Source organism: Corapipo altera, unplaced genomic scaffold, assembly GCF_003945725.1.
Source record: "Corapipo altera isolate COAL_440 unplaced genomic scaffold, ASM394572v1 47, whole genome shotgun sequence".
Classification (NCBI taxonomy): Eukaryota; Metazoa; Chordata; class Aves; order Passeriformes; family Pipridae; genus Corapipo; species Corapipo altera.
The window spans coordinates 6,996,149-7,012,652 of record NW_020884897.1 but is presented as its reverse complement, the minus strand read 5'-3'; the positions used below and the strand labels follow the sequence as shown (position 1 = coordinate 7,012,652).

General features: G+C 37.3%; 1 protein-coding gene across 1 annotated transcript in view; it reads right to left on the bottom strand.

The window, feature by feature from the left end:
• Positions 1–16,504, bottom strand: part of PTPRN2 (protein tyrosine phosphatase, receptor type N2) — a 648,310-nt gene that overhangs the window by 395,344 nt on the left and 236,462 nt on the right. Inside the window, exons 6-9 of the mRNA XM_027648381.1 lie at positions 12,072–12,546; positions 5,627–5,881; positions 4,252–4,292; positions 2,200–2,567 (exon numbers count right to left, since the gene is read on the bottom strand). Of these exons, the coding sequence (XP_027504182.1) occupies positions 2,200–2,567; positions 4,252–4,292; positions 5,627–5,881; positions 12,072–12,546 (1,139 nt within the window). The remainder of the gene's footprint in view (positions 1–2,199; positions 2,568–4,251; positions 4,293–5,626; positions 5,882–12,071; positions 12,547–16,504) is intronic.

Here is a 16,504-nt window from a genome sequence, read left to right as displayed (position 1 = left end):
CACCAGCTGGATGTAACTCCATTCACCACCATTCTCTGGCCCCAGCCATCCAGCCAGTTTTTCACCCAGTGAACAGTGCACCTGCCCAAGCCACGAGCAGCCAGTTTCTGCAGGAGAATGTTGTGGGAAATGGTGTCAAAGGCCTTACAAAAGTCTGGGTAGACACATCCACAGCCTTTCCCTCATCCACTGAGCAGGTCACACTGTAAAAGGAGATCAGGTTTGTCAAGCAGGACCTGCCTTTCACAAACCCATATTGGCTGGGCCCTGCCTCCTGGTTGTCTTTACATGCTGCATGATGGCAAATAAAGATGATCTGCTCCATGACCTTCCCTGGCACCAAGGTCAGGCTGACCAGCCTACAGTTCCCCAGATCTCCTTCCAATCCTTCTTGTACAAGGGATTTACATTTGCTGACTTTCAGTCGACTGGGACCTGCCCAGTTAGCCAGGACTGCTGGTAAATGGTGGAAAGTATCTCGGTGAGCACTTCATCCAGCTCCCTTGGTACCCTTGGGTGAATCCGATCCAGCTATGGAGGATTATGTTTGTCTAAGTGGTACAGTGAATTGATAACTGTTTCTTCTTGGATTATGGAGGCTCCATTCTGCTCCCCATTACTGCCTTCCAGCTCAGGGAGTTGGATACCTGAAGAACAACTGGTCTTACTACTAAAGGCTGAGGCAAAGAAGGCATTAAGTAGCTCAGCCTTTTCCTCATCCTTTGTAACTGTGTTTCCCCCCAGTATCCAGTCAAGGATGGACTTTCACTTTGGCTAAGAGCATCTTGTCCAAAAGTTGCTAAAATTATAATAATCTAGTACATAAAAAAGTACTTTTTGTATTTCTCCTACTGAAAATGGTAAAGAGTCTGAAGAAAACTATGCTGAATTATATCAGTTTATATGGAGTCCTCTAGAACGAAGAACATTTGGACAAATGATCTTCTTCAGCAAGTTTCATTGAATAATAACAGACATAATTCAGGAAAAACCCATCAGTGGGAGACTAGCAGGAAGAAAACCAGATAAGATGACACAGTGAAGAATCTCCAGGTTGTGAACACCGAAATTCAGAACATTTCCCACTACACAGAGCTCTGAAAGCTCCAAGCTATACAGAATTTATGAGCCAAATAAAGTCTGGATGATGGTGTCATTAAGGTACTCTTGGGTATAAAGGAGCCTTCCAGATCGATGTGAGTTAAAAGAGCTGGGGGAAGTATTGCTGAGCTGAGGAAAAACTGGCTTCTACTGCTTCACATAACATTCGTAGGCAGGATCCAAGAGGTGCAGTTAAACTGGGGCATTCCATCAATTTTTGGTCTGTTTCTGATATGCAGCCACATGGATTTCAAAGCAACACAGTATAGTAAAAACACAAATCCTCCACAGTTCTGTTGTCTTCAATCCCATTAAGAAGTTTGAGGCAGTCAAAAGAATCAATCCATGCTAAAGAAGTTCCTGTCTCAGTTTCTCTGTGATGCTGGGCAGTGATTTGTAAGCTCATCCTAAAAATTCCTAATTTCTCACAGAAGATGAGTCATGATCACTAACCAAATATAGCATTGCTCTCACAGGGGGAAAAAGGATGTAAAAGTGCCTACACCATTCTAAAATCCCAAATGTTCCTGTAATGAACTGTGTATCACTAGGGGGCTAAAGTTGTCTTTTGAAAGTATAGCATTAAATGTCAAATTCATTACTGACATGACCTGAAACCATTAGGTCTTTCTTTCTAAACTAGCTGCATATGTGATGTTTGGAATCCTATATGTGTCATTTTCAGATCAAAATGAAACCACAGAGAAAATATTGCGCTTTATTACCGTGTGTGTCATTGTTTGAAAGAATGACTCAGGCATTGATATTTAGACTACTTTCAAGTCAAATATTTAAAGCCTGCATCCTAACCATAAGCACACTTACTGACATATTGGAAGGTCACTGGAACATGAGAAGATAGAGGGAGGTCTAAGCAAAAGACCTACAATCATCTGCAAGGGCGGAAAGGCAACTGTAAGAAAATGGAACTGTTTTTTCATATTTTCATCAAAGTATTGAACAGGTCCCAAACAGTTTCAGATGTATTAAAAATCAGGCCTGTGGCATTTTCCTCTTGCACATTCATATTTCATTAGGTGCAATGACTTTATCTTTTCTCCAGTTAAAAATGCCATTTAAATTGGCTGCTATACTTACTCTTTCACTGTCACAATGTAGCCGTATTCTTTCTCCTCAGAAGACTTCACTTCAAGTTGTAAGCCTTGTCCCATATTTTTCTGAGGCTTTTCATAGGAGTTTCCATCCTGCATTAAAGCATTCTTAATCCAGTAGCTGGTCTTGCTTGGGTCTTTGGAGTCAGATTCACTGTTCTCTGCAGTTGTCAGCTCCCTTGAGAAAGTCTCACTTTTTACATTTTCCACACCAGCATTTATTTCTTCAGAAGAGTCAGTTTCTTCAGATTTCTTGGTTTCTGTCTTAGTAGATTCTTCAGGCCCAAGGTCTTTGGGCACATTTTCAGATAGTGCATTCTCATTCAAGAATTTAATTAGTTTTGCAGTGTTCTCCTATACGAAAAAAAAGATTATTTTTAAAACTAAGCACAGGAATGATATACCAAACCAAAACTAGATTAAATCTTTCAAATTCTATTTTATATGGCAGAGTCTACTCATGCAACTGTTGCATGGTCATTTCTGTAAGCTGCCAGACTGTGTTAAGAACAAAATGTTTATTCAGTAATAATAAAAGAGAGCATTAAACTATGCCACTATATTTTTCCAGAAGTTTTCCTGTGTCTATGCGTTTAAGTATTGATGAAAATAAAACTTTATTATCAGCTAAGTTAATGAAAAGGAGAAAGAATACAAATATCCATCAACATGTGTATGTGTTGGGCCTGGAAACATGAATACTTCTTAGGTCTCACCAGTTATAACAGAGGAGAGGGAACAGATACTATATGACCAATTCTGTTTCACTTGTTCATTTCTAGAAATGGTGACAAACTGTATGTGAGTGATCCAATAAGCTAAACATATGATCACAGAAAAAAAAATCTGTCTAATAAATCAAAACAATAATCAAATGAGCAAAAGTCAAAACATATGCCTGGAACAATTCCTTAGCTTGTTTCATTACATAACTTTATTGCAGCCAAGCATTTGGGAGCAAATGATGGTTAATGGGCTCTTTGTGCTCTGTGTCACAGTATATTCTATTCTATCACATCCTCGATTCAAACTGCCACTGAGAAATCTATACATGGGACCCTCTGTAAGTCTGTTGTAAATACAGCACTTCATTCCTTGAAGAATTTCATCTGGTGGTTAAAGCTTCTGCCACATTGTTCATGTGAGTGTTTTCCTTGCTTGGTAGAAGGGTGGAAGAGATTTTACTGTGAACACAAGAGGATTTGCCTGTTTATGGTCTCAGAGTACTAGCTCTTGACAGAGTATATAGTAGGAGAAGTTTCACAGAGTTTTTAAAAATATTCCTTTGACATTTTTCTGCTCCATGAAACCCAGAAAAAGAAAGATGAATATACTTCAAAAATGGCTGAATATTGGAGAGAAGTCCATAGGATGCAATTCAAAGCTTATGAGGAATATTGTAAAAGTAATCTGGATAAATGCTAAATTTGATGTTCATAGCTACGGTAAGAGATGTAATGCCCAGAGCTTTTGAAATGTCTCTGATATTCAATGAATTAATGGTAACACATAAAACTGAATGGCAGATCCCATGAAAGGAGAGGGAATTTTGAAATACAGCCCATACCCATCCCAACACAAACCTTCAGAGGGAATATATTTACTCATTCACTTCTGAAAACCAGTGAGATTATCTGGGCAAGGATGCTTGCATTCACCAGAACTAAGAGCAAAAGGACAGGGAAGAGTGTTTTCAAGAACACCTCAATACTCAAAATTTATTAGCTTGAGGAAAAGCCTTAATTTGTCTGAACTTTGGGAATCTGTTACGAATTATCCCTATTTACAAATTAAAGAAAGGTAAAAAAGGATTTGATTTTGCTTTTTTGAACAGCAAACCTAATTTTAATTAAGATTTAAATCAATGTTCATTTGATATTTCAATGCATCAACAACTTGCTATTTGTGATATTGAATCATAGCCACAGAAAACACAGAACAAGTCTTACATTTCAGAATTGTGTTTTTGACCTTCACTGCACAGAAACCTGATATTCTGAGATGAAATACTTGCTTTATTAAAATACTGGTACTCTACCTCTTTATCAGTTCTTGCACTGGCTTCATGCACTCCATTGTCTGTAGGATATGAAAAACACCAATATATAGTTATGAAGGGCAAACACAATGTACAAAACAAAGACTTTCATAGGCTGCTTTGTAGCAGTGGCCTTTTTATGTAATTTAAACATTAAGACATCAAAGCTGAAAGGGCACAGTAAAGAGCACTGTATAATTTGTTATTGTTATTCTAACCCCACTTCGATAGCAAATTAATGCAAGATCAATAGACAGAGTACTTCAAGAGCCTAAGTAATAGTGTTATTTTGCTAATTAAGTGTCCAGTTGTCATGTCAGTTTAACAATATCTAAGCAAAAAAACCCTATGAAATGGCTCTAGCTGAATGAACATTTAGAGTAAAAAAAAAAAAAAGGAAACATATACATCCCTCATACATGTTTTGGTGGAAGAAGATGACTTATTTCAATAGATATCATTCACCAAAACCATATTACAGTTCAACTACAGTGATGATATTCAGTCACATCCTTAACCTCAGTCAAATAATGCTGGTTTTTTGATTTATGAACTGGGTGCTATTCTTTTTTCTCAGCATGATTTGGTTTGGTCCTTCTAATATACAAACAGATTTGGCAATTAAAATAACCAGAATATTCCTAACTAGTAAGGATTTCAGTATAACACCATAAAAAAAGACAGCAAGTTAAAATAACTGTTTATGATTTATAGTATACATTTCTGGTGTCCTAGATATTATAACAGTCCTAAAATAGAGAATGACTGACTGATAACTAGTCCCACTGTGGTATCCACTCATTAATGGCAATTACTGTAGCTCCTGAATCTGCATCACCAGGAAAATATATGTGCAGACAGAAGCAAATAACCATAATAACTCTTTTTATTCCCTAAGCGGGAAAGGGAACGAGTGGTTTTTTACCTCTACTTGTCTCAGATTTTCTTCTGCAAGTAATTGTGGCACATTAAAGAATGAGTACCTGTAAAACATTTTTTTTCCCACGTTTTGAAATACACCTTGTAATATAATAATTTTCATTGTCATTTTGCTTAAATATCTCATTCTTGAGAACTGGAAATTAGACCAAACAGCATAAAGCAATTTGTATTTCAATATAATTGTGTGTGTAGGGTTATCCTGTTTGAGAACTTTGAAGGCCAAGTGTTCACAAATAGATTTCTTTTGTAAATAAAGAACCCATTGTAAAAAGAAAAAAAAAAAGCTAAAATTCTGCAGCCTTTGGGGAAATACAGAAATTTCCCTCACGACTTCTTTGAAATGGATTTTTAAAAGTCTGGCACTAATGTGAAACAATAGAGGAAAATTTGGGACACCTGTTTTTTTGTTGTACTTAACTCTTATAATGAATACCTGGTATATTAATGCTGTTTTCCATTAATCCCATCTGAAACTCTGCCTTTCCTTGAGCATCTCCTTTATTTGTTTGTGCTTCTGTTTTGTCTTCTTTAGTTTTTCCAGCACCATTTTGTGTTTCTTGCTGAATGTCAACACTCTGAATTGCAGTGGCGATAGTGTCAGCGATCTCATCCAGTTCTGTTGAGCTGAGATTCTCCACGTTCACTTGGTGTTTCTCTAGGTCCTTCAATACATCTTTAATAAGTGTCTCTGGATCACAAAACAGCATAAGCACATGATTTAGCTGCACACATGAAACACGTGTGCCTATATCAGAAAGCATCTTTTGTTTTTCCCAAAAGACAGCTTTTCCTTCATGAAGATCATCTGTTTTCTAAAGGAAGGCATACACATTCATTAAATGGATGTTAAAGTTTATGACAAGGTGAATCTGTGTCAGGAATGGGAGATATATACCACTACAACCCAGCAAGTTGTCCTAGAGAGAGGGCATAAAATTACCATTTTTCCTTACAAGAAGAGCATTGTTTACTAGTCTAGACTAACTAAAAATACTGAAGAAACGTGTTGAGGTAGCTTAAATTTTTTTTAGTTGCAAAACAGTGCAATCAACACTACTGTGTCTTAGAGATCAAGTTTCTTTGTTGATTTGTTCTTTGCAAGGTGAAGAGCTATACATACTTCTGGGGAAAAAAAAGAGAGTCAGATATTTTTTCCTTCAATCAAAAAGCTCCTCTTCAGTTAGAAGTGGATATGGATATATATCCATTACATACATGGATATGAAAAAAAACCCTTCTAAACTGTATTGATTTCTCTTGGAACTTGCGTATTTTCTCAAAGATATAGATAGATATATATATATATAGATATATATATATATGTATAAAACTTTTTTTGGTTTGTCATCTGTGAATGTTTTACCAGTCACATTGAGGAAGAAAACAAAAAAAAAATCAAACCAACAAAACAACCTGGATGTGATAAACCTTTTGAAGATAAGGAAATTCAAGGACAATGGATATTAAAGGTGAGTCAGAAGATGGAGCATAACAGCTCTTCAGGGAATGCAGTTTTCTGACTGTATATATTGCATCTATATTTCAGTACCAATCTGTATAACTCTGCAAAACTCAGCCTAACGTCCCTTGGAGTATGAGAAACTAAAAGCAGGGCTTACTGTAGCCTACCAAAACCATTTTCAGTCATGCCTCTGTTCTGCTTATTCATGTTGATAAGGATTTTAGCACACACATGCATATGCATGCAAGCAATAAAACTCTTTCTCATAGGCAGTATTGTGTAGGAAGATATGGACTGCTTTTAAATCTCCGTTGAATGTATGAATTTACATGTAAGAAGTCTGAAGGCAACATTCAGCATTTTTTCTCAGTAGTTACATTCTCCCTGTTAAGCCCTATGTTTGGACATGTTTGGACATGTTCATCATCATTTTTAAACGATTTTGGGACCATGCTGTCAGCTTTCAGGTTTACATAATGTGAATTAAAAAGTAGGAAAGCAGGAAAAAACACTGATGTAAGAAGGGCTAAAAAGAAGGATTTTTTTTTTTCATAGTAAAGCAGAAAGAAGTAGGTAGAGACCAGGAAAAAGTAGGTGTAGTCAAGAAACTCTTCTGCTCCAGGGAAGAGGCAGTAGAACATCTCTGATTTTGCAGGGAGACAAGCATCAAGGATTATTTATCATTGGCAAAAAGATGCCAAGACTTTGGATACATCTGTCAACTTTTGGACCCCTCATTTTTAACTGAAGAGGTGAGAGCCAGCAGCTAACTATCTGCAAAGATTAACTTCCTCCAACCTGACCCATAATTCAACAACCCAACTAATGCCATTTTCTCTTAACTAGTTAGTCCATATAAAGCAAAAAAACTTAAGCAGCTAAATAATAGGTTCATTGTGAGTCAAAGAGCATGTTGACCCATGGGGAAGGTGGTTCTGATTTACTTTCTCTTCCAGGTGAAGAGGAAACATCTTTCCAATAATCCACCATGATGTTATTACAAAATCATACTGATTTAATTATAAAATTCAACTTACTTTGTAAGCTGTGAACTTTTGAAATTTACCTTAAAAAAAGATAGTTTTAAGCACATTTACATGCAGCTATCAATAAAAAAGACAGGTTAAATCTGCGGTGTTACTTCAAACTGTGACAGCCAACAAAGATTTTGCTACCATACCGAAATAGTGGAGTGCTTTGTACAGGAAAGTGTTCAGCAATGAGAGTCAAAGACTTAAACTCACAATCTGTGCCAAATTCTCTTGGCCAAGATACTTGGAGGCAGTAAAATTAATATGGAAGTTTGACGGAAGCTTAGCAACACTTCAGAGAAAACTTTGAATACTTTCCTTTCCACATTCAATTTTATTGTATCGATCCCCTTTATGAATTTAACAATATAGTAAAAACATAATGAACAAATGCTTTCATTTAGAAGGGTGATCTACAAGAGCAAACTGATCCAAACTGCAACTAAAGTTTTCAATACAATCTTGAACCTGAGTTCAAGAAACTTTTTCAAGAAGCACAACAACTACCTGGCAGATGGCCACTTACATATGACAGCAATGCTGAAAATTAAGCTGTAGGAAAAAACAGTACTACCAGATTACCACAGGAGACTTGTGACTTCTTAGGTATAATTTCTGTTCTATGTTTTATAGAACTATTGGACAATAACTTGACAGAAAAACCTAAATTATTGAAGCAGAGCTAATAAAGTCAGAAAAGACAGAATATATGTCAGATCTGAATCAAAACTAAAACTTTACAAATAAAACATCATTGAAGACAAATCTTAAAAGAGAATTATATTTCAGGACATATATAATTAAAAGAGTTATATTAATGTATCACTACTAGATTTTTGTTTATTTCATTTGATTCACAGCCAGCTGTCAAGACCAACTACTGAGCTGCTCAACAACTGCAGTCAATGTAACTTTGTCATTTCCATTCCATTTCCTTTTTTCCAATCTAACTTTTTTCTGTACCTATTGTCTTAGCCAAATCTTATCTCTCCAGCCCACTTCCACAGGTTCATAGTCAATTAAAAAAAAAGATTCAAACAAAATGGGAATGGGGGAACAGGGTAGGGAATAACATGAGAAAAAAAATGGCCAGAGGCCCTAATCCAGATAATGCTGAGATAAGGCTCACTGCAGGTCCTCCTGGTTCACTAAAACCCCAGTGTTATATAGTGGAGCCTCCTGTTCCTCCCATGCTGGTGTTCCTGCCCTGGCCATTGACACCTGGGCACAGTTCATCAAACTCCTAAATGCTTGTGTTGAAATGAGTAAAACTTTGGCATTATATGCTATTTTTGGCATATAATTATATTAAGCATATAATTTAGGACCAAAGGCAACAACCAAAGCCATTAAGTATGAGGAATTTCATGTTTTTAGTACACTAGGAGGGACAGTCACCAGTGTAACAGCCTGGTGAAATGTAGGTCTACGTGAAGAGTCTTGATAACTTCACGAGGCTACTGATACAATGTTAATCCATGTCCATATTAAATATTGATGTTTCCACTTCTTGTTATGGCACTTGTGCATGTTTGCAATAATTTGCAAATTATTGAATACTGCTGATACACAAATAAACATCAGTGCATCTGTTTACAAACACCTTTTGGTAATATGGTGAATGTATTAAAATCCGAAAATATTGTTGGAGAAAGACCAAAAAGCAGATGGATACTGCAATGGCACAGCACTCAAACAGCAAAGGTGCTCGAACATGCACGTACCTGCACAACTTTATACTCTCCAACTGACCCCTTCTGAAGGGACTCAGCAATGTCAGCCATGTTTCACAGGGCTTGTACTACAAACCAGATTTCTCCCTTAGCTCCAGCTTTCCACGTGAAGAATGGAAAGTTGCCTTTCATAGTTGCCTTGGAACCATGATGACAATAAAGGCATACATACCCTAGGTGATGTAATTTTTAGTATAAGCTTCACCAGTATAATTCCCTAGTAGTTAACATCAGCACCTTATCAAGGGAAAACAGCTTTTTATTGTATAGAAAGTAAATCATGCCTCATACTCCACTGGCACAAGTACCAAAGCCAACTTGCCTCACTACCACATGGTATGGTAGCAGTAACTTTGTTAGAAGTCCCACAGAGTGGTCTGTCTTCTTCAACCCCATCACCCTACTGACCACACATTAGCTGTACACAGCAGCTGAGTGCCATATGGAATGGTGATCCCAGCTCTGCAAGGCAGAGGATGTACAAAAGCATCTTTCTTCCATAAACATGGAAGTTTGCTATTTTTTTAAAGACATCTGAATTACTAATTTTTTGACCTTTTCAAAGCAACAGAGAGATGTTCTGTAATATTTAACACATCAACAATGAGTAGACTAAAACAAACCACATAAAACCAAGCTAAATTCTAAATACAGCTGGTGCAGAAGAGAGATTAACAATTCCAGTATTGCACAGTGACTACAAAGGCAGTACCCACGCACATCACACTACTCCTAGAGCTAACAGCTTCCAAATCTGATAGAAAAATAGCTCCACATTTTCTTCTCTTTTATTTCTCCCTCAGGGTGCCTTGTTAGCAGATTTACCTGCCACTGTTTTGCAGCAATTCTCAGGACTAATCGGCTCAGTACCTTCTGGATTGTTCTCCCAGTCCAATTCCTTTATCTAATCTTGTATCAGATGCAGCAGAGAACTGAGCATCTCATGCTTTCCAGCTTTTTAAGAGTTCTATGGTTTACAGAGTGCAAGAGAGAAACAACCTGCAAGTGTACAAGAACCCTGAAGCACCAGAGAAGTAGGAGAAAGGTTAAAAGCAGAAGGAGATGATGCAGTCAGCCTGGGAAATCTGAACCCAAACCACCACCATTCCAATGGACAGCATTTTAAGCAATGAATACACTGGGGTCTGTCCTCACCACTTACTTATGAGACTATTAAGTGGCTCAAAAAAACAAAGGAAACCATATTATTTACTACTCAATTCATAATTTTATGTCAATGCAACATTTAAAAGCAACTGCCATGGCAGAAGTTCCTACAGGGCATATAATGTATAAGAAGTCAAAGTAGTACAACACAATGAATTGTGAAACATGTTATTCCCTGTAAGTGTTAAGCATTTTTTTCCCAGTTGGCTCCTACCAGGAAAGGTGAAGTGGAACAGTTGGAGGATAATGAAACCAGCGTGTGCCTAGTTTGTTTTGAGTCTAGCAACAAAATTGTCTAACCTGTGCAAGAGACTTACAGTGCCACCTGGATTTGATTTTACATTATAGTTCGTTCCTTGAAACCTATTATCTCTGGGCACCATACCAAGAATGCTTTGACTTTTGAGCATCCTGTAGATTGCAAGCATTATCATTCCTCTGCTGCAACTTTGACATTTCTGTGTGTTTGTGTGTGTTCTGGTTTGGGGGTTTGTTATTTTTTTTAACCAACAACAAAACAAATCAAAGAACATCACACTTTATGGATGATAACTGCAAGAGGGATATAAAGGAATACATATCACGAAAATCCATTGGGATATAGTGGTGACTGCACTGTAACAGATGCAGGTGTTTGACAAGGGCTGAGGATCAATTCTTTCATTTTTCAAGCATTCTGAATTACTGGAATAACATCAATATTAAGATTAATTTAAAGTAACAACAAAATTAATCAGAATTATGAAGTCTATGTGATCCCCAAGATTCGTCTTACAAAGCAGTGCTTAAAGCTTATCACAGAATCCTGTGGAATGTTACCCTCCATCTTCATTTAAATATTTGTCAAACTATCATGTACAAAAGAAACCAGGATCTGGTCATTTTTTAACAGCATTTGCAAAAAATAGATGACAATCCAGCAAATGGATTGTTTGTTACAGAATGTCCAGACAAAACTAAACGCAATGCCACCCTCCTGTATTAGTCATGGAATTGACAGACTCCTTCCTTCTCTGTGTTCTGCGCCAGAATTTATCTCACTTCTGTGCTTGACTTCAAATTTTACCCATGGTCCTTGAATTTCTAGTTAAATAAAGAGATATGGAACAAAACCAGGCATTTCAAATTACCTTTATACAGTGTGGGATGACTGCATGAAAACAGATTTGATAGCAAAGATATAACCATAATTACGTGCTGTTTGTAAAATGCCTTGAAAATATAACAAGTTACATAAATGCTCTGTCTTACTGAGTGCCATATATTTCTGCATGCATATGGAAGGTGGGTTGAAGAATGTGGGTAGATGTTTGCAGGGAAAGAGTAGTTAGAATGGTGAACATTGTTACTGTGTTATGGTAGATATAAATATGCCAATAGTAGGAGATATATCAACTGTCTAATTTTGTTTTCTTTCTCTCAAAAATGCTCACTGAGCATGAGGGAAACTTCAGACAAGCTAAAATAAGTAAATATCAACTTTACCATCCACTACACTTAGAGGGTCCTTGGGATCATCCTGGGAAGCAGATTTATGGCTCAGCACCTCAGGGGTTGGCCTCAGCACTCCAGAAGCAGGCCTCGGCTGGAACAGCTTCTTCATTTTAAAATCTTCTCCTTTTCCTTTGGCAAAACTTCCATCAAAAGGACTGACTTGTGTGGAGTAGAATCTATCGGCATAAACCTGAGACCCTTTAGTCCTGCTGTGAGGGCTTTTGTCACTGCTTTGTGCTGACAAGTTCTGGGTGATGTAGGTGTGCAGTGCAGCCATCAGGGCTTTTTGGTCAAGCCCCATTTCTGACTCTGGTGAGAACTTCTCTGTCTGGCTCTGGCTGAAGGTCCTCCCACGGAGGTTCTCAGCGAGCTGTTGGTGGGATTTTGATGGATGGGCCAAAGGAGGAGCTCGCTCTTTGGGGTTCTGCCTCGCGTAGTACCTGATAGGATCATTGTAGATGTAGCTCTGGAGAGAGTAGAAGGTGGGAAAAAGGAATGGGTCAGTATTGCTTTGTAATGGCAACTGTTGTGCCGGAATCTGAGGGATAATCCTCAGTGCTTCACAAACCAGGAAAACGATAATTGGAACCCGTAATATGAGTGTCGATTGCGAAGCTCAACATGCGGAGTTTGCTTCAAAGAGGTACTATCACTTTGGTGCAAATTGTGTAAAACAGTTAATTTAACTATTAAAAAGACTGAGAAAGAGATTGATCGGACCTGATGTTGACTATATATGCACTGTTCGTATTCAGTCAGAAAAAGAAAATTTAGTAAATCCACTTTCCCTTTGGTTTTTACTAAAGTTGTGGGGATAACAATTTTTTCAGGTTACTAACCAAAAACTAGCATGTCAAATTGAAAATATCATTTTTAGAAAAACACCAAGAAAGGAAAACAATTCTTTGGCATGCATGAAATTCTTCATTCTCTTTAAATTCTTTTATTTTCCCACTAAATTAAATGTCTCATCAATCTGTCCTCTGACAGTATACAAATGTAAAAACAACCTTAAAATTGATTTTTAATTAATGTATTATTTTAATTAATATATTATTTTCAACGCAGCAAATTAAAAAATAATGTAAAAAATGCGTTAATCAAGCTAAACCCACATTTTTATTGAAGAAGTACTGGTGAAAAAAAAGTGGAAAGGTGAACTTGCACTATTTTTTTCTATTTTCAGTTTCATATTTTCATGGAAACACCAGATGGAAATTATATCTACTGTCATTTAATCCTAAAGACATTTTTACTATGATCACAACCTAAAGACAGGACTTTTTGCTTTTTAACAAACCAGTTCCACCCTCTTAAACCTTTTCAAAAATCGTTTTCCTTCACTCCCTGCTAAATACAAATTTGAACTGAAAGGTTTACTTATATCCAGAATTATTACAATTAGATTCTTTGTTTATAATTCCCTTAGGACACTTTGCTGAAGTTGCATCCCATACTATATGCATGTTGAAGAATGGGTCCTGCTTCTCAGCTGTACTTTCCTGGTGCCACACAAACTATATCACAATCTGGGAAACTTAGGACAGGGACTATTTCAGCTCTCACTGCTATAAATTAGAGTGAATCACTGATGTCCCTGTGCACTGATAGTGTAATTTAAGACAGAAGGAGCTGCAAAATGCAGAGAGGGTGAAGAGACTATATGCCCCAGAACAGAGCCATTAGTAGGATTCAGACAGAAAAATCATTATTTATGTATTTCTTAATGTACTTTGTAAAAGCAAAACAAGTAAGGTTGGTTAGCTATTCCAGAGATGAAATAAAACTTTCAGATTTTATCTGGGTCTTCATTCCTGAACAATAGTTTTGCTCTCCATCTGAACAATTTTATTTCTTCTGATAACAACCAGTGGATTTTATAATAAATATTCATATCTCTTGCTTTCCAATAGGATTTTCCGCTGCTTAGGAAATGATTGAAGAGGTTCATTACATGGTTCCATATAATGATTTGTAGGTTTATGGTTTATGCAACTTTATTACAGAGACAAAAGGCACTTGGCTACTTTGGCTAGTGATCCACCAATGCAAGGCTTTGGGCTTTTGCGGGTGGTGTTTAGCATAGAAACGTGCTTTGTGAAAGCCAAGAAACTGGGCTACGCTAAGGCAGTGTCAAAGAATATAGAGCTAGAGATCAAACAGCTTTGTGTATGAAACATTTCAGTGTCCCCCAGGAACTGTATCAAACAGCAGCAGCGCAGCTCTGGTTCAGTGCTCCAGCTGCAGGGTACGCACTGCTCTGATCAACACCGAGGGGGAGCCAGTTGTCAAAATGCAGCTTGAACGCTGTTTACATACTTAATAGCAAACTCTAGACGTGAAAAAACTTACAGTTGTATGTATTTATCTCTCAGTGGCGACGGGTCTTTGCATGGGGTAATTAACTCTCTAATGATACTCACTCCTGAGAAGGAGCTGCCGAGGATGGCACAAAGCACCCCCAGACGCGACAAGTAGTTCCCTGAGAATTCAAAAAGCTGCCACCTGCCTTTCCCACTCGCACTCCCTGCCTTGCTGCGTTTCGGAGGACCTTCTGGGGACAAGGGAACGAAGAACAGGGAGCTGGGAAAGGGAGAATCATGACGGGGAAAGAGGACATTCTCTATTCAGACACGAAAAGACACGAAGTCAGCTCAATCCAGTTTGGGTAAATGCACACTATTTTGGATCTCTGTTCTATATCCAGCTGGGTTTTTTTGCCTCTTAAACTTTACTAATAAATCAAGTTTTAAAGCGGAAAAAACTGCTAGACATTGTCAAACCACTGTGAAAGATTAGGATCAGGAGATGTGGGCTGGCTTTTGATGAACTATTTAATAACTCAAAATATCCTTTAACATTAACAGATCAGTTATATTCTGTTCTTGCAGACAACAAGCACATCAAGAAAGAGAAAACCACAAACCCACCAAGTGACTGTACATAAATTGGATAGAAGTGTGTGCCAGTCCTGGGTTCAGCACTGCACCTCTGTCAGGAAGGAGCAGCCTCTCAGAAGCTTGACAGGTCACACCTTGGGCAGTAAGGGATGAAATATTTAAAGCCTAATTAAAGTAAAGCACGGACAGCTCAGCTGTCTTCACAGTGTACTCAGATAGCAGCCCATCTGATGTAGCTTACTCTGACTTGATTAAGAGTGTCTCACAGCTGTATGGTAATCCTTCACTTGGAGGAGAAAAAAATCCCCTTTCCCACTGCCCCTATCTCCAACAAAACTCCAAAAATATATGTGTCAACTGACACATAAGGTGAAATCCAAATAAAATTGCAGCAGAGATAAATACAATCCTAAACTATGGGTTTATCTAAGTAGCATGGGAAAAAGAACCTGTTTTCTTTACAGAAAAATATAGAAACATATCAGTTATATGTAGTTTAGAATCCAGTGACAATTTACATCTCAAGTTATTAATAACAATTGCAGACCAGTGTGATAATCTTATTTGAAGGGGTTTTTTCAAGCTAACCTCCTGAACATGGACATTGCTAGTTTGACCTATGTCAAAATTGAATGGCATTAAGCATGGTTAGTGAAAAGAAGAGTCTGTAAATTCCCATGTTGGTGCCTTTGGAGAATCTTCTAATGTTATGGAGAAGCAGAGCAAAACAGGGAGCTGGAAAATGTTAAAAAGAAAATGAGTTTCTGGATTGATTAAACTGAATTTATACAAAGCACTGCCAGTAATAGCACACAAGAAACCCAAACATACATTAAGTGAAATGTGCAAAAACTATAAAAGAATGCAGCAGTTACAATATAGATGGTTTATACTAGCAGGGTTAGAATACAAGCCCCTATTACTATCGAGAACATTTTATTTTTAATAGGTAAAATACTGTTCAATTGTCTCATGTCACTGATACAACATCTTTTCAAAGTACTCTGAATTGCTAAAACCCCAGTTAAAAAAAAAAATCTTATTTCTCCATCTGCACAGGATTTTCCTCTCCTTCACCACCTTTCAAATAAACTATCTCAATAATTCCCACATTATCAAAAAAGCCCACACGCTAACCTTTCTGAAGATGGAATTGTTAGGGTAATGCCTTGTATGGTTTAGGTTTGTAACTAACTGATATTTTCTACGTGAAAGTTCACAGAAGGGCACATTAAATTACACTGTGCAGAAGCACTATGCAAAAGTCCATGTTTTATTAAAAAAAAAATTAAAAGAGGGGGAAGGATTAGATACATACAACCCAGTTCAGTTTATCCACTAGAGGGTAGATTGATTTGAATGTTTTGCCCAAGTGCAGGAAAAATGGAATCAAGTTTATAACAAAATACTTCCTTTCTTGCAGATGCATTTGCTAAAACTTGAAGGAATGTAGAGCTAACAAAAAAATCCCTTAGAAATGCATAAAGAAGTAATATTCTACCCTCAGTTTGATGTGTTTTCAGA